Source organism: Cylas formicarius, unplaced genomic scaffold, assembly GCF_029955315.1.
Source record: "Cylas formicarius isolate icCylForm1 unplaced genomic scaffold, icCylForm1.1 PGA_scaffold_1__22_contigs__length_36826433, whole genome shotgun sequence".
Lineage (NCBI taxonomy): Eukaryota > Metazoa > Arthropoda > Insecta > Coleoptera > Brentidae > Cylas > Cylas formicarius.
This window is the reverse complement of record NW_026844264.1, coordinates 12,321,218-12,340,983: the sequence shown is the minus strand read 5'-3', so window position 1 is coordinate 12,340,983 and position 19,766 is coordinate 12,321,218. Positions and strand designations below refer to the sequence as shown.

The 19,766-nt window shown below is 34.8% G+C and overlaps 1 protein-coding gene across 1 annotated transcript in view; it reads left to right on the top strand.

Moving 5' to 3' along the window:
* LOC132697052 (zinc finger protein ZIC 4-like) overlaps positions 1-18,533 on the top strand; it is a 45,728-nt gene extending 27,195 nt beyond the window's left edge. Inside the window, exon 2 of the mRNA XM_060662312.1 lies at positions 18,112-18,533. Coding sequence (XP_060518295.1) covers positions 18,112-18,533 — 422 coding nt within the window. The remainder of the gene's footprint in view (positions 1-18,111) is intronic.
* Positions 18,534-19,766: the final 1,233 nt, after the last annotated feature.

Below are 19,766 nucleotides of genomic sequence, written 5' to 3'. Positions count from 1 at the left end.
GGCCCCTTTGGCCCACGGGCCGGACCGCGTTCGCGGCGCATTCCACGACGACGTGTGGCGGGGTTTGCGGGGGAGAGACGTGGGCTAGCGCGGGCCGCCCGACCTATGACCCGGTTTTGACCCTCGAAACATCTGCAACACGTTGTTCTTTCTCTTTTTTTTTCTCGGCGGTCCAATCCTGCGAGCGTCCGTTTTTTACACTGTGTCCTGCCATACAGGGTGTTCCTAAATTAGACGGCAATATTTTAACCACGTATTCTGTGACCCAAAATAAGGATAAAAGTTCGTATAAACTAGTGTCCAAAACGTCTTAGTTTTTAACATACAGGGTGTTAAATTTGAAGAGGTGATGGCGATTTTTGTAAATATTTTCGAAACGTGTAAATATTTTTAAATAAATTTTGGTACAGTAACTAAACTTTTTAGGCTCTACTTAACGAACTAAAACGTAGTGTTGGATTGTTTTCAGGGGTGGGTAACCCAGGGTAGGTGTTGGAAAAAAATTGCCCCAAATTTTTTGTTTGTGGAATTTTCGTAATTTGGACTGCAGAATTTGAAAATCTGAAGTTTTCTACGAAAATAAGGTACCTTAGTTGCACCTCGCTAGAACACACACACCGTTTTCGAGAAAAATGCTTTTGAAAATTTAATAACAAATTATTTTTTTATTGTAATGTTTACAATCAAGGTGCAGATAATCATGAGAAAGCTTTGAAAGTTAATAATGCGTTTCATTTGTTTATGTTGCTGGATAAAAAAAATTAAATGTCAATTTTTGACAGCTCATTGCGGCGTTAATGTTAGAAACTGGCTGATCGAGCTGATCCGGGGTAGATGGATTGGGAGAGGTGGTCCTATTCCGTGGTCACCTCGTTCTCCGGATTTGAATCCTTTAGATTATTACTTTTTGGGGTCGTATAAGAGATATAATATACGCAACAGAAGTCAACAGCGAGGAGGTGTTGCTCGAAAGGATACGTTTGGGAGGAAATCAAATTCTACAAAACCATTTCGAAGTTTCCAGTGCCTTATATGCGATTAGCCGTAGAGCCCGATTTTGCCTTCGTGAGCAAGGCGATCTTTTTGAGCATCATCTTTAAAATGTAAGGTTTATAATTTTTATTAAAATAATTAGCTTTACAATTGGTAGTTTGATTTGTCTACGCTACAAATCGTTGTCTCTCTAAAGAAGGGTAAAGAATTACGAACTCTGTTGAGGGATATACAGGAAAGAAGGAAAAAGCTGATAGAGCGTAGATTAAGATATAATGGATTAATTAAAACAATTCTATTGGGGGAGAAGTGAAAATGTTAAAATTGATACCAATTTGCAGGCGAAAAGGCTACGATAACAGGTAAGCCCGCTACTCACTCTGCGCTAATGCGATTCGTAATGCGTTTCGTTAAAAAAACGCGCATTGATGAACCGACGCATTGCTTCTTACTGCATTTTAAAAATGCGATTCGAAATTCGTCCCATGTAAACAATGTAACTTAAACTAGATCATTGGGTTCTTGCGTCGTTAACTATAGATTGATAACAATAACGAGAATGGGGCCCTGGCTTATTGAAAAGGTGTTGGAATTATTAGAACACCTGGTATGCTCAATCCGGAATGAGCAAATGTAATCGTAAAAACATGTGTACTTTTACATAATTTTTTGTGTAGGAGCAAAACCTTACGAACAAACCACACACCACCTGAGGCATTTGACGGAGAAGTATACTGAAATCTTGTTGCTTGATCATGAAGAAGTGATATTTATGGCATTGAAAAGGATTGCCTAACGACCACGCAGTGCCACAGAAAGAGTTCGTCTTGACTTTGCAAACTATTTTTCGACAACAGGCCAAGTTTCGTGGCGGAACGAATATTAATTTAGCATATTAATATAATATATATAGCAGGGTGTTAATACTGAAATGACACCATTCCAATGCAGGGAACCCATGCATTTTTCTCAAATAATATTTTTAGAAATCACTCTATAAATTATGTTACATATTAGAATACACTCTATATCGTAATAAACTTACATTAAATAATTGCTTTCTTCTTTTACTTACCAATGTAACGAATGTTCCTTTCGGAATGTATATCCCGTCAAGGAACAGTAAATATAGAAGCCATGTTGGGGTATATATATATATCATCGAAAACTAACCGTAAAGGCACTGCCAAATCAACAAATCCACCACGGATTGAAATACGAATTTGATTCCCTCGTCTTAATTTTTCCTTTGATGATTCGTCTAAATACCAACCTCTCGCCGAATCATAACGCATCGCATCATGCCCATTATTCAAAAATTTCATTATATCAACTCGACGTATCGACGAATGGTGAGTAGCGGGTTTTAGGAAACTTGCTGAATTGCTGAATCAAATCAAACATATTGATTAAAAACCGAGAGGACGATTGTTCGTTTTGTCTAAATTTAATTCTCAAATGTTAAGAAAATTTTTGATTTAGCTCTGTATAAAAATCATTATCGAAAGTGATAGGTCTAGAACGAAATAGAAGGGAAATGGTATAAATAAGTCATATTAAAAACACACGAAATCTCCATTCGTCAAAATATAAATTTAATTTCAAAGCGGGTGGCATCAGAACGATAAAAGTGTCAAATACAAACAAATCTTATTATCCATATAGGAAACTCACCAATGTAATTTAAAAACAGATCATACACGAAGGCCGCTATGCAAGAATCGTATAGATGAATGATTTCATGCTACAGTTATTGTTAAAGTCAAGGTTCTCTATTTAAATAGAGACAAGCAGCAGACATAGCAGATATGATTTGGGGCGTAAGCGGTTGTTGGTTATTAATACATATAACATCTGGCTCTATTGATTTCTAACATTTCTGAAAGATCAAGCTTTCTACGGTTGCTGATCAGCTTGTTCTTTTTGGTAATAAAAAAAGGAGACTATCGAATATAATAATTTGACTCTTGCCCGACTCTAATACGGAAAGACCAATACAGCTTACAAAAATTTGCAAAATGCCTGCCTGAGTTGCAGCTATTGTTTGCGCAAAGGCATTTTGTGCATCTGTCTACGTTACTGTATAAAATTGCTAGTTACTAAATGCCTCGATATCTCTATAATATACTTATTAGAGGGTCAGTACATTAGCCTGAACCGCTTTATTTTTTTTAAATCTTTTATTCTTTCTCTTTTAATTCTTTTTGAATATTATCTTCCTTTTTTCCAGTATCCGTTATTTATTTTGTTTCTCTTTTCTTAGGGATAAAAAATTTTTATATTCATCTCATGTAGATTTAAGGGATAATTTTGGTTAGTTGCTATTCATATTTGTTAGTTTTATTTTTTTTTTTTTTTTGTTAAATTCTGGTATCCTGGTGATATAATATTTTATAGTATTTTAATAAAGCTATTTATTATAATTTTTATTAATATTATTAATGCAAATGGCATCTGGACTGTTCAGCGTTCTACTGATTTCTAACGTTTCTAAAAAATCAATCTGTCTACCTTAGGCTATCCTTCGATAGGAACGTGTGATTCTCTGATAATATATGGTTAACAAAAGTTGACCTTGTTACTGTTACATCAGTATCGTTGTGTTTACGAATTGATGTTTGCATTCTTTGATCATTTGCGAAATGTTTCTACCGGACTGACCTGACCTACTTAAACGACTAGGCATTCTGCATATTTTAGCTCCTATACACCAGAAAATAGCAAACCTGTCCTTCGTCTTGGCAAAATGAATTCTCAAATTATTAGTTGCCTTAAACGAACAAAGATTGTAGATCTAGATGGTGTTTCTGGTGTTCATTGAAAGACAAATGATATCTGTTAACTAATCTGCGATATATTTTGTTACCGCAATGGAATGAGCATAAATTATTAACAGCAATAGGTCAATGATGATCAATAATTCAATATTAAAAGCTGTTCTAGATATAGGGATATCAAACAGACTGTGGAAAATGGAATGAAATATAGTGAATGACTTAAGGGAGTATTTGAGTCAAATTGAAAAATATTGTTATTTTTATAGAATTTAAGTTTTGACAAATGTTAGTGTTGGTTTCTTGAGTTTTTGTAATACCTATACTTAACATGAACTCTAATTTATAGAAATCGTAAGATTACAACAATCCAAATGGTGAGTAAAATTACTATAGAGGGCGTCACTTGTATCTGAAAAACACTAGGGGAGGGTGGGGCAAGGCGGCACGCTTACGCGTTTTATTATTTTTTGTGGCTTTGAACCTTCAAGTCAATTTATTTTTGACTAACTTTAACTAAATTTACACAAATTTTGGCTAGGCTTCTGGCCGTCGTGCCCCACACAAAGTATTTATTAAAAAAAAAAATACTGTTAGTAACTATTTTTCTTTCGATTAAAAAATTTGTTATTGGTATTTTCGAAAGCTCTGACTTTAGGCAAAATCGAAGAATTATCCAAGAAAATAACACTTTCAATAAATTAATTATTATTAGGTTTATAATAATATGGAATAGCTCTTTTTTAGAATTTTTAAGCGGTCCATTTTACCCCTGACAAAACCATAATTTTTGCAAAGAAAAATTAAACTAAAATTCTCTTTTGCCCCACCCTTGCTACTTTGCTAGTTAAGGTTCGTGGGTTCAAGCATTATTTGAGTATTTTGGAATCGAACAGGAATAGAAAAAAGATTATTATCGCCCCAAGCGATTATAGTCCCCGCATTTTCGCCCGTCGATCCCTCCTGGACGCCAAATAGGTCCTTAAATACCGGGCCATTTATCAAGCGTTCAGCCCGTGACAAGTTTTGTACTATTTTATTTGGGATTTTCTTTATATCGGGTGTCGCAACACAATAAGGATCCGCTATTCTCCAGCCGATTGACGCAGAACAACCGTAAATATAAATAAATAGTTTATTACTTTGAAACTGCCAGCGCCGTAACGGGAATTTTTGATCGCGACAGAGTCTATGTTTAATGGGTACGAAAAACAGGGGGCTGTAAGTTGTGAAACGTAGCTAAGTAGCGGAATTTTCTGCCAAAGGCATAGTTTTGGTTAGTTGATTAATTAGTTATCTTGCTGGCAAAACATAATTTATTTGACTGATGTCACCATCACGGTCACAGATTATTTTTGTTGTAGTTAATCTTTTCACCATTTGCATAAGCTAGTTTAATAACTAGAGCTGATCGTGCTCAACGTCGTAGAATGTGTAGGTATAATCTATATCAAAATATCAAAAATCTCATATGAAACCACCAATCGAAGAAACTATGGTGAAAGAAAGTATTAAAATATCTATTAAGGTGTTGACGTACAGGTTTCATTAACATTGACATCAAAGAAAAAGAAAGTTAATCATAATTGTTTATTGTTAAATTTCTAGTGTTTCTTTATGGGTATTTACGATACTGGTGTGATCGAACTCTGGATCTAAAGAACTTTTGCGTTACCGACCTGCTTGGCAAATCGTTTTTCACGAAACGTCCTCTTTCCGTGACTTCTTTTGTCGCAAGGTTCTCCGAAATGTCGTGAAGGTCGACAAAAATTCCGGACTCAGTGCCACAATATATGAACGCTCGGCCCTCCCAAAAACGAAAAACTTGATTTATTGCCTCATTGTCGCGCTATTTATTATTTATTTATTGGGCCAATAAATCATGCGACGATTTGTCGAGAGTATAACGGCAACAAGATGTTTTTAATGGGCTTCCGCAATTTCGAATTCGTCAAAATATTTCTTGTATCAAAAAAAAAAGGAAAAGTGCAATGTCGAACTTTAAACGCTTCCTCGCGGGTTTTTGGCACAATTTATATAAGCAAACGTTCTGAAATAATTTAGAAAATACAGGGTGTCCCACTTTCAAAAAATTCGTTTTTCCAAAAATATTTTAACAATATCCTAACCGATTTTGTCTAAATTTGGACTTATGGACAATTAGATTAAAATTGTTATTTTCAGTGGCTTGCTGAATGACGATCTAACCAATATTTTTCCTAATAATTACGCGTTGAGTTTTTGCTTAAAAAATGTTTAACTGAACTTCTAGAAAGAGTTTGCTAACATAAAAACCACAGACAATTACGAATTTTTAGTAATGGGTGTTTTTTTTCGATGTATAGAACTTTAAGTTGGCATTACTGTTCCAGATGGCGGCCGGTTTAACAGCTATCAAGTGATTTATTCTTAGTTCGGTTTGGCAATTCATCATGAATAGACTCACGCCTGAACAACGCTTGCAAATAGTGCAATTTTATTTCGAAAATAATGGTTCTATACTGAATACGCATCGCGCACTACGTTCATTTTATCGTCGACAAAATCGTCCATCAGAGCAGTTAATTCGATTAACCATGGAACGTTTTCGCACCACGTTTACTCTTATTGATAACTCGCATCCCCAGAGACGCCGTAAGGTGCGTACAGAAGAAGCTTTTGCTGCTGTAGAGCGTAGCATTGAGGAAGACCCGAATGAGTCCATCCGCCACCCGCTTTATGGAAGATTTTGCGGAAGGATCTTGGTTTACGTGCTTACAAAATCCAACTCGTGCAAGAATTGAAGCCAAACGATCATCAAGTAAGGCGTAGATTTGTCGAACGGACCCAAAACGAGATTGCCGTTGTTCCTGATTTTCATAAGCGAATTTTGTTTAGCGATGAAGCGCACTTCTGATTGAATGGCTACATCAACAAACAAAACTGCCGCATTTGGAGCGAAGCTAATCCTCAAGTGTATGTCGAAACACCGTTACATCCTGAAAAACTGACTGTTTGGTGCGCTTTATGGGCTGGTGGAATCATTGGTCCGTACTTCTTCAAAAACGATGATGACCAGAACGTTACAGTCAATGGTGATCGGTATAGAGCTATGATTACTAACTCTTTCATTCCTGACGGCGCAACATGTCACACAGCTCGTGCCACAATCGATTTATTGAAAGACACGTTTGGTGACCGCCTAATTTCACGTTTTGGACCTGTGAATTGGCCTCCAAGATCTTGTGATTTAACACCGCTAGACTACTTTCTGTGGGGCTATGTAAAGTCATTGATCTATGCGGATAAGCATAAACGCTTGACCATTTGGAAGACAACATCCGCCGTGTTATTGCCGATATACGGCCACAAATGTTGGAAAAAGTCAAAGAAATCATATTTAAAATGTAATGCTGCAAGATTTTCTTTCGGATAAATAAAATTCATGTCAATAGAATAATCCATTGTTGTTTTATTGCAACTTAAAGTTCTATACATCGAAAAAAAAACACCTCTTTGATGAAAAAGTCAGTGCCGCACATTATTTTTATTTGGCGCTCTAGAATAACCAACGATTTCAGGCAGGAGGAATCCAGAAGGCATGTAAATAGTTTTGCAGTAAGGAAGTGTGGAAGGTTTTTTGAAAAATTAATTTATAAAATGTTTTTTGTTAAAATTATTTTTATATATTGTTGTTTCGTCCAATTTTATAGAACGCCGGTCTAATATTAGCTAACGCGTGGACTAAAATGAAATAAAATGCTAGATTGATAAAAAAAACGATTTCCCTTTAATAGTGGATGGTTAGTTGTTAGAAAAGAAGCAAAAACTACACGAAGCTAACCAAACCTGTCATCCTATCTAATTGTGGAATAGGATATAAGTCCTTTTGACTCAGTAAGAACTACTTTTTGGTCAGTGTGTTATATTCTTTGTTCCTTTCCTCCTTTCGTATAAGTAAACTAGTTTAGCCTAAGACAACTAGACAAAGTGAAATCGGGTTAACTCAATTTTCCATCACCAAGGGATGCGAGCTAGTAGCATCACAAGCATGTTCTGTCAAATTTACCCATAATATTTAATACATTGCCAATTAACAAATCGGTATTCAATAAATTACCTGAGGAGTGAATGCACCAGAGCACGCCTTTTCAACAAATCATGCCATCAATTATAGTTCCGACATGAAACCAAGGACCCGCTCCCTCCCGCCCTAACATTTTTTCAGGGTTATCCAGTGCTCTGGAAATGCCTTTAGTGTCACCTCCTTTGTTAAACGAATCTTAATGGCATATAAATTTACCGAATTAATCAAGCTACTATTAAATTACAAGCGCAACAATGCGTTTAAGTTCGAATCAAGCGATAATAAAAACATTTTAAAACAGCGCCCATTAAACGTTTACGGCAACATTTATTGCGTGTTTCGTCGGGGAATCGTACTTAAATTATAAAACCCCAAATCCCACGCAATGCCATTTTAAAGCGTTATCTGCGGTTCCGATCTGAAAGAAATACGTTAACTTCGGGTATATGTGTATATAAATGAAATGTTATAGGAGCCAGGTGAGCTAGAGTTTCACCCGAAACACGATACCCACTGCTACTTGTGTAAAGGCCATAAGCGCGCACCCACCGCACAATTATTTACTGGAAAAAAATCTTTTTAGGTTCGTACACAAGTATACGCACCCAGCGGTAATCGATACAATATCGGCAGGCTTTATACGATTTTTCAATGGCAGTAAATTAACGTTCTCATAAAAACATTTTCTGCATCTTATCTTTACCGGGACAAAATGTCGCCAACGTCTCGCGTTACAATCCGGTTCTCCCATTTAGTAGATTCTTCCAGAGTCTGCAGTCGGTGGAGGACACGATCCTCTCCTGAGGAGTTTTTTGATTTTGACATTGGTATGTTAATTTTAAAGACCCGTGAAAAATTTTCAGAAAAATGTGTAGTCAGTCTCGGGATAATTTTCATAACATTAGATGTAGTCTTCAAACTAGGTCAAAGATCATTTGTGTTAGAAATTTATATAAAAACAAGGATATAATTAACCAGGCGTTATGAACAGATATTTCAGTCTATGGTCCTAAAAAGCTAATACAGGTCGGCTACATAACTCATGTATTCTTTTTGTATTTAATATTAAAATGAGGGATGATGTATATTGTAAGGTGAGTATTGTGTGGATGGTTTATTGTACAGGACAGATTGGAATTGAATTTAGGGTGTTTTGGTATGAATTATGTGGTGAGAAGCTATAGTAACCAGTACTATATACCGGTTCAACAAACGGATTTTTGAGCGCTCTTTCTCATATGTGGTTTCCAAAATATTCAATTCTGAGATACAGAATCAATGCGTAAAATCTTATTTGTCATTTAAACAATTTTTTCACAAATAATATACTAACTAGCTAATATGAGTTACAACTTTGTAATAAGTGTGGAAATGTAACTTTTACATGCTCCGTTAAAAAACAGGTTGATCTAAGAACAATTGAAAATAAAAATCTAAGGGAGAACAAACTTAACTATTTTCCAGTTTATTAGCAATTAAATTACATAAAAAAATTATCCATATTTTTGTAGTATATACACGATTTCCTAATCAGATCTGGTTGAATGGGTGATGTACCCAAATTAATTTCCACTAAATGTTTATACTTTTTTCGTATTAAAGGGAAAATAAATGTTTATTCTATTTGGCTCTTAAAATTTTAGGCCGTTTGTAAAGTACTATGTACCGTGTTTTTTCAACAAACACATATAATCAAAATAATTAATGGTTTAGAGAAAACAACCACTTTCATAATCCAGTTCAATAAATTGAATGACAATAAAAAATATTAACTAGTTTGTCAAAAATAAGGAAAAGAAATGTACTTACTTATATATATATATATATATATATATATATATATATATATATATATATATATATATATATATATATATATATATATATATATATATATATATATATATATATATATATATATATATATATATATATTCTCACGTATTGATTCACGGATGGAAAAAGTGTTTTCGGAGTGCGAGCATTGAAGATGCCAAGTGAGATTTTGGCGAAACGTCTGCAGGATTCCAGTCGGATGCAAGATTTGCAGGATTCCAGTCGGAGTTCAACGAGCGAACGGATGATATCCCGGAGTATAGTGTCATCATATTTTTCCATCCGTGAATCAATACGTGAGAATATATATATATATATATATATATATATATATATATATATATATATATATATATATATATTACCAAAATAATACTCTCTAAATTATTTATTTGCCAATATTACTTATCTTGATACATTTTTGTCTAGTGTACAGTGTTTCCTAAATGGACTTGGTTGAATTGTGTAGCCGATATTGCCACATTTTAATATTAGAATATTAAATGGAAAGGGTATACTTAAATGTTCTATTCCGCTCTCAAAATTTTAGGAAATGTTTTTGCAGACAATAAATTTCCAATGTTCAAACTGATGCCCTTCTGTTTGTTCTGTGTGACAATACCTTAATACGTCAAGTAAGCATTATTTAAATTCTTAGCTGTGATCTACAAATATATCGTTTGCATTCAAAATAGGAAAGTTCAGTAGCTTAGGCAAAAAAAAAAACATAAATTTGTCATTACAAATTTATTTCATTGACTAATCTATATATATTTTAAATTTTTTGTTACATAACATCTATACTCGAATGATTATTAGTTATATTCACTTTTTATAGTTATATTAGTATTATATATGTATTATACATGTAACGAAAATCGTATTTTCAATAGACCCTTCCTAAAAATGTAAAACTTCTCCTGAAAGAAGCTACTAATATCTGTCTGATATTTGCTAAATCTGGAGCTAGTTTGTGGTCTGTGGTTGTTAATCTGACTCTATAATCCAGTTTTCAATTTCAATTTTCTGTTAAGAAAACTCGAATGGACCTGAAGCTCCATGAACAGCTTTATGGTGCGCTCAATATTTCTAGAAGTTTTTCCTATTCATATTTTTCGAGAATGCACTCTAATTTGTTGGAAACGGGCAGATCTTGAGAAAGACTCCTTCCTCTAAACAACAAATCATTCTAGTTTTCAGAAAAATGACGGCCAATAAAAACGTTTCGGCCACGCAGTTGCTAAAATATAATTAATGTTTTCTGTGTGACTAAGCCGTTTTTTTTCTCAAATACCTTCGTTGCATCTCAGCCGTTTCGCGGTTAGCTCGTTACAAGTCAATTTTCGAGCGGGTCTTATAAACGGCCCAATAGAATTGGCTAATTTGGAATTTTACGCCGCATTGTTTGCAAGCCAGCTGTCCGCATTTTGCTTAAAATTTGAGCCCCGTTTCTGAGACTTGACGAATGTGATCGCCACCTGGTTTTTACATTAATAACTAGCACCCATAGCATAAGGCAAAAGTGGAAATTATTTTTTGTTTATACAACCAGCTAGTAGGTACCAAGACAAAAAAAATCTCAAAATTATTTACTTGGGAATTATGCTAAAAATGGAACTAGCAGAAATTTAATAACAATAAACAAATAACAATAAGAGAAAATGAATAAGCCCCTTTAAATATATCTATCGGATTAAAAATCTAATCAAATTGCCGTACTTTAGAATTGTAGTACGATATTAACTTTTGAGATACAAGGGGATAACGTTTTAAAAAAAATGTTTTTATATTATCTAAGAAACGATTAATGATAACATTGTGAAATGCATTGTAATCAGCAATTTGTAATGCATATTTTAGAAGAAGAAAGCAAAAAAAAGTTGCAAGATATCTGGAATCGAAGTTTGAAAATAGGAAGTTTTTTTCAACATACTGACCCACGATTAAGCAATACCCTGTATATTTATATTGCAGTGTATGTTTTTATCTGGGGAGTTTCAGAAGACTCATACAATTTTCTATGCTCTGAAATTTGACTTTTAGACTTCAATCTTAATTAATAAATGCCGTGATTCCAAGCTTCTGATTGGTTTGATCTTCGAAAGAATACAGACATTGAAAGTTAATAACTAATATTCACTTATTTATTGCTCAGTATGAACAAGAAGTGGTATTATTTTATGAATTCGATTTTCAAACATTGAGCCCACTGTCGAATCTCAAAATAACGCAAGATCTAGTTTGAAGAAAAGAGCATTTATACAAATGTAATGGAAACTAACACGGACAAGCTGGTTGCGATTTATACTCGCTATATAGGCAACAAATAATCTGGATTTAACTAATTTTATAAATAACTTTTAGAGTCATTGTCTACTGGCGCCATCTATTATCAATGATTCTTTCCCACGTTGGAATTACTAGTCGATACTTGCTATTAATACATATATTTTTTGAACATTTCTTTATTTTGCTAAATCAATACAGGAGTGTATAACAACAAATTCTCTTACTAGTGCGTAAAAAATACTTTTATACACAATATATATAATTATTTATCGCAGTGTTAGAGAGGTTTCACTTCAGTTTCAGTCAAGTTATGAAGAAGCCAACAGGATGATTGGCGAAATATGAGCAAGTTCGACTCAGCAAAAACGGACGTAGGAGAAATCCAGAAGTTTTGTAAAAAGGTTTCACTTATAGCAACACCCAAATATATTTTAATTTGTTTAAAAAACAGTATAAAATGTTTTATATTTCTTGAGTATATCTCTGTCACCGCCAGCCATCATGATAGTTACATTAATAATATAATTTGTTTAAACTACAATACTAAGCCCGGGAATATTAAGGTAATCATATAAATTGTTATCTTTCATTATCCTAACAAAATTAAATAACAGTAACAAAATTCTATTCTCTTCACAATTCCAACAAATATCTGATATGTGAGAGGAAAAACGAATTATGAGTCACTCTGTTTCATAATTTTTGCATATTTATGTTACTGGAATCATTGTTACTATTTTTTTTACAAATATTTTCAATATGTGCGAACCATTTTATGTTATTATTAATTAGAAACCCTAGTGCTATATGTGTTCAACCTCTTTAATTTTTTGATTATCACTTTGAATATTTAATAGTGGGAGCTATTTTTTTTCTTAAACGCAAACTTAATAAGAGATTAAGATCGCCATTTACAGTATTGTTCAATACATTTTCCTCCCTGCTTGTGTGCATGTATAGATTTAATAAATATTATTTGGAGATGTTGTATTTTAAATAATTATATCATTGGTCATAAATACAATCAATGCATTTTCCTCCCCGCTTATGTGAACTAACACAGTATAATCAGCAAAGTATTGTGCTTTAAATACAGCATTTTTCAGATTGAACCGATAGAATGAGTATAATAGTGGGGCCAGCACACGTCACTATTTACATCATCTAGCCGGACATATTGTCTTATACCTATTAAATATGACTTAATACTATAGTGTGCATCTGAATCCAATACAATATAGCTTTTTTAATAAATTATCTGTAACATCGTCAAAGGCCTGTGTACTGTGCGTTTACTGAAACTACTTGAATCTTCTTCTGTATAAATACATTATTTTCGCTGAAATTCTCCTATTGCCATTCTATTCTCCTACTTTTAATTCTTGTAGAAAAGTATCAGTTCTCATGAAAATAGTTACTAATATTGTTAGAATTTTTACAATATCTTTTTCAATTTGAAAAATGAATCGTGACAATTCTAAAATAAAGATTCAACACCATAGGAATGACTATAAATGTTCGAGTATTTCTTTTAACGGTACCATATTTAAGTGCATCAAGAAAGTCCACGATGTTAATTAGATCGAAATCTAGTTTTTACCGCATAGTATTAAATCATTTTCAAAACACATAAAACCGAAATCCTCGGCATTTAATTAAACCTTTCGCATATTTTAACGCGGAGAGATAACGTCCATTATACGCCAAGAAGAAGGGCCCCAACTTCACACGTCTACGCCAGCTCTCCTCGTCCTCGAATATTCCGCGATACTTTAAATAATAAGTACCGAGAAGAGAGACAGAGAGGGGCCCCCGTCAGTCGTTTATCACATTTTTCTCGCATCAGCGGACTCCACTTCCAAAATTCGTGAATAATGGACTGCGGTTCTTCCAACACAATAAAACGAAAATTTACTACACTTTTTTCTGTGAAGTGGGCACCGACCTGACATGTGAAGACCGAAAGGCAACTGTTTTATTTATGTCGGTCTTACCTGAACGCCAAGACCTCTGTCCTACACACGTCGGCCTTCGAGAAATGACTTCTTTTTCGCACGGCTTGATCAATACCACGATTTAAATTGTTTCAGCATTCAAACATTAATTTGTACATTTCAGTTGATCCCCCTTTCTTTTAAATGCGTCACAATTAAAACCTAAAGTGGTAATTCAATGAACTTCAAAAATATTTTTTCTCAAAAGACCACTCTGACCAACTCGCACGTTATAGGTTAGTTAGCCCATGTATTTTATTACATAAACCCCATTTTGGCAACAATTTGCTACACAGATCACTATGGGTCACTTATTTCGAGATATTTTCATAAACTCTGTTATTTGGATCAATCATCAGATCAAGTTATACATACTCACGAAGCCCAACATTACCAACCAACGCTACCTGCCTTCTTCTGATCTGATTTCAATATGTCTGATGGTCAAGAACTCTTAGATTGAGGCATAGTAAGTTGTTCTTACGTTTAAAACGTGTTTCTGCGTGCTTACTCGTTAAGAGTTGCTTAAGATGTAGATTAACCCTCGACTCAGATAAATCTTAAGTAATCGCCACTGGTGGCCATACTTTAAAAGCTGCAATCTGACAGTCTGAGATCGATTCACTGAAAAAAAGCAAACTTAATGCTTTTATTTTTTGTAACTCTTGCCGCTAAAGTACCCAGTTATATGAAAAATATCCCTTTAAGATGTCAGCTTCGTTACCAAAAGCTGCGAGTAACTTCGGATGTTTCCAATAATTTAGTCACAGGTTCGGGAGCATTCGTATGGTTTCGGTAATGGTATTTTGATATTTGTCAATTCTGGCGATCAGTCGTTTTGGTTAAAAATAGAAAAATAGTGACTTTCTAAGCAGTATAAGTACGGGATGGTAACACCTATATCCTAAATAGCCTTGGATGAAACGAGACCAATAAAAGCAACCATTATTACGCGGCAACAAGACGGTACTTGTAACTTCGCAATATGACTAGCGCCCGCTTTCATTTTGGTCGAAAGCAAAACGAAATCTCCCGGCACGAACGCCAAACAAAACAAACGAACGCTACTCGGTCCGACGTGATTAATCCAGCCTTGCCACGATTTGTCTGCGCCGACTAAACACGGACTGATGGTAATTTTATTGTTGTATCTCCGCTTGTCAAAACGTCGCAGACTTTAAACCCGCCGTTCTTGATGCGTTCGAATCAACCTACCACTATTTTTGGCGAGGAAAGCAAATATTAAGGGTTTTACGAGTCGTTTACATTAATCCGACTAAAAATAAACTCCCACTAAAGTCGATAGGCTAAAGTTACGATGACGTCACATTCCAGTAAACGAGTGTCTTTGGCAATAATATGTAAAATAGTATTTACTCCGTGCTTCTGTGGTTGGATTACAGTCTTTCATAAAGCAGAAATTGTCGAAAAACAAAACAACACAGACAAGACTTAAATACCTAATGCATTCAATAACTATCATTAAAAGCCTTGGCTTCTAACCTCAAAAAGGAGGATAAATGTAACTCAAATGATGAATAGTAAATACCATAAAAATGTTCTTTTATCATCATTCTCACAATTTCTTACTGTCTTAAGATATCATTGTATCTACAAGATTCCGTTTACGCGGTTTACATTTTCATGTAACATTTTATCCCCAATAAGGGCTTAGCCTATGTTAGTTACCAGCTTTTAGACAGCTAACTAAAATTAACTGGTCTTATTTGTATATAATGTACCGTAGTGGTTTCTCCTTCCTTTCAACATATCCCTTGCCCCCGTGCTTACCCCTAAATTGAATTTCATAGTTGTCGAAAAATTCGATGCTACATTTTGTCTTCTGACATTGCTTAGGATTACCAACTCGATAGCACACACCAGAAATTTACAAAGACGAACTGATTTTAAATTCCTGGCAGAATTTATTTAAAAGCATTGAGGATAGCTCGTTTGCTAATCGTCCCAAATAAATTCAGTACCTCGTGGACCACAATGATACGCAACCATTTGGAGGTGCCGGTCGACACCATTACAGCACACCTTTGCATCCCTCGGCTGAGACTAAATTCTTTTACAAGATCTAGATTTATATCTCTATTAATCTGATCAGGACCGATTTGGCCCGGGCACGCAGTTACACGTTCCGAGCGAACAAAAGCCAGATTATCTAAAGTCAAATCTGAGGATAAATCTCTCGAGGCTTTGTTGTGAGTACACTGAGTTTGGTGGCGATACTATCTCTCACATTATCCTATACAACTCCGTATTGAAACCGATGCTAAAGCGTCAGCGAATCAGACGTATTTATCGTCTTAATACTCGTTAAATTTTTTTTTTTTTTTTTCGGAAATTATATCCGGGACGGATTCCCGAGCGGCCGAAACTTTTACCTACCCTCAAACGGCGAGCCATTAAAAACAATCAATTTGTAAAATATTCCCAGCAGCGTACAACAAAAAAGACATAAAGCTTCAATAATGGTTACTTGACAAATGGCCTCTTGTCCGAGAGCACAATAGGTGAAATGCGCATGGGAATCGAGAATAATGAGGTTATTCTGCCAAAGCACACACGGAACGCTGATGATGGATCGTCGGACGAGGATTTTTTTTGCGCCGTGGTTTGCAAAGTGGCTCTCGACTACGGAGCATCTTATTTTATACACGTGTAACTTAGCAAAAAGGAAAATTAATTAAATAAAATAGGCATAGGCATAAATTGTTTATTGAAAAAAGGAAAAATATACCGGGTATTTCAAAATTTAATACAATGATTTTGGGGGCGTATTTATCAGTGGAAAATAAGTTTGTTTTTCACATAAACGTGTGCCCAAATTTTTTAAAAAAATTTTAGTGAAAAACCTGGAATAAATAATTTTATTACAATTATAATAAATAAGGCATGAAAATAAGGCCTGATGATTTTTATAGAAATCATTTTTCAACTTTTTAAGTAAACAATAAAAAATATTTTCCTGAATATGAAGTTATATAAAAAAAAACAGCAGCTAACGTTTTTGCGAAGTTAAATAATTAACAAAGGCATTTAGTTAGTTATTATGATGACAAATAGGCCATTAAAATCATTTTTACTAAATTCTGAAACATATTGCAAAATAATAAATAATAAAACCTAATAAAGAGGCGAGAGCAAAACAGGGCGACCCACAAACAATTTGCGAATTAAATAGTGTGGGCTTGAAGTTTATCTCTTTTTCTTAAATTCAGATAGGTGCAGTCGGTTTTGAATACAAAATAATATACACTGATACGGTGGCTAAGCGCAGGATAATAATATTTAATTTTTTTGCTATATCTATCCTCGGTATATTTCAAAAAAACGATTTATATTTAAATTCACCATAGCAAACGGATTACTTTGTGTTGTATTTTGTTCAAATCCAATATTCGGTAAATATTCTATCTGCTATTTCTCCAAAGTAAGTTTCTTCTCAAACTCAACAAATCCTCTTCGCTTGGTACATTTTTGGTACTACACAACCCTTACTAAACATTTTCTTCTGAAGATCAAAAATTTTCTTCTTCAAGGTTTGCCATAACAGTTTTCTTCTAATTAAAAAATACTTTCCTCTTTTTTTGCGGGAAGTACCACTTCAATTGCTGCCTTCCTTTTCTTTACATGATCTTCAGCCCTTCTGCCTTGTAGGGTGACCTTGCAGCTAGGATGACAAAACCAGAAGGTCAGTATTTTGAATACCTTACTAACTATTCGTCCAGATAACCTTCGGTCGCTGTAGTTGACATTAAAAGACGTTTGAGATTAATAATATCGGCTCCGAATTCTAATAGTTTCTTTAATGATATTCTGCACTAAAATTTAGTGCGGAATTGCGATTTTCCGACAAGTGGCAACTGGCGAAAGATCGGGTCAGCTCTTTACTCATGTTGGCTTCAGGAACTACAAAGAAGGAATATTTTTTGTTGAATATTGTTAGTAAGCGGTTATGCTTTTTATACTCACAGTTACACCTATTATTTTGACAATTCGAACCAATTAAAACTCGTATTTTTCACCGCTCATAAGAAAATGGTTTACGTTTCCTCGCTTGGTTACTGTTTGTGAGTTTTTATCAATTTTGTGGAAGGAAGTCAACGGGCAAAATAAACAAATTTTAATATAATGCTCTTATTTTCAGGCGAGAAACCGTTCAAATGTGAATTCGAAGGCTGTGATAGGCGATTCGCCAACTCGTCGGACCGCAAAAAGCACTCCCACGTCCATACCAGCGACAAACCCTACAACTGTAGGGTGGCGGGCTGTGACAAATCTTACACGCATCCCTCGTCCCTCCGGAAGCACATGAAAGTGCACGGCATGTCCGGGAGGTCACCACCACACTACGACAGCGACGGAGAAGAGTCGAACAGTTCGTCGACGGGAAGCATCTCCGTAGCTGTGTCGCCCCACGTCAACGCCGGCCTCCAGGTACCCGGTACGACGACGATCAGCGATTGGTACACGGGGTGCCAGCCGGCTCAACCACCTGGAGATCATCTGGGTAGTTTGGGTGGACCCTTCAGTGGTTTACACCATACAGGAGCGGCGACTGCGTATTGACTATAGATTGTTTTCGTTTGTTTTTTTCTGGTTGTGTATATTTTTTTGTACGGATTTCGATTTTGTATATATAATCGTTAGATATTGGCGGAGTTTTGTTTCGACACGTTTCCAAGCACTTCTAAAGAAGTTAATAATATTTATTTTGGCAACACCTTGAATTAAAGTATGATAAAAGTGTCGATTTAAGCTAATAATAGCCGAAACCACATTAACTTCCTACCGAAGACTATTGGTTGTATCTTTGTAGTAATATGTTGCAGTGAAAACTCTCATAACCGGTCACTCACGGTTCCTCTAGTTTTGTCCGCTCATTAGAGATGTCCGCTCATTAGAGGTGCATGAAAAAAAACAACATAAATGGTTAATATGTATTACGTTTATTTTCTTTAAAAACATACAAAAAACTATAGAAAAAATGTAGGTGAATGAACTTTAATTATTTATTTACAAACTTCTAGTATTTTAGAGTCCGACGCATTGTTTCTGACGAAACATTATTCCAGACTAACTTAATAAAATACAGTGCTTCTAAAACATTCCATCCATCTTTAATAAAATTTGCTTCAGTATGAGTCCACGATAACAGAATTTAACATTCTATATGATACCGTGATCTAGAGGTTGACATACTGATGTCGTATTTGGAGGCAAGAAGATCATTTTTATGTTTTGTACTTTTACCTCACGGGGGTGCGATGCTGCGTTATCCAAGAGTAATAAAATTTTTCGCTTTTTTAGGGCCATTTTTCTATCAAATTGTAACAACCATTAATTCATAATGTCTTGTGTCATCAATGCTTTCTTGTTAAATTTCCATATTCCAGGTAAATTTTTATTTGCAATATATTTAATCACGAGCAAATCTTCTTTTTGTCCTGCCATATTAGCACAAAATAAAATTATGAGCCTCTCGTTGGATAGCTTTCCACCACTATATTTTTCGGATTTCAAAGTGTTTTGTTAGGTAAGACTCGAAAGAAAAGGCCAGTCTCATCGTCCTTGTAAACATCGTTTGGCTGATATCCGAGGAGTAGTGTGGGCAAGTTATCTTTAAACTGATTTGCGTCTTTTTGACTAACATTTGCTGATTCTTCGGAGATACAATTAAAACTTGTGAGCCACTTTTACAGCCATCCATCGGTAGCCTTGAAATTTCGAACATTATGTTTTTCAGCTATTTCTTGAGTCTTGGCCTTTTCTAAGTGTGTCGATATTGGAATGTTTTGACTT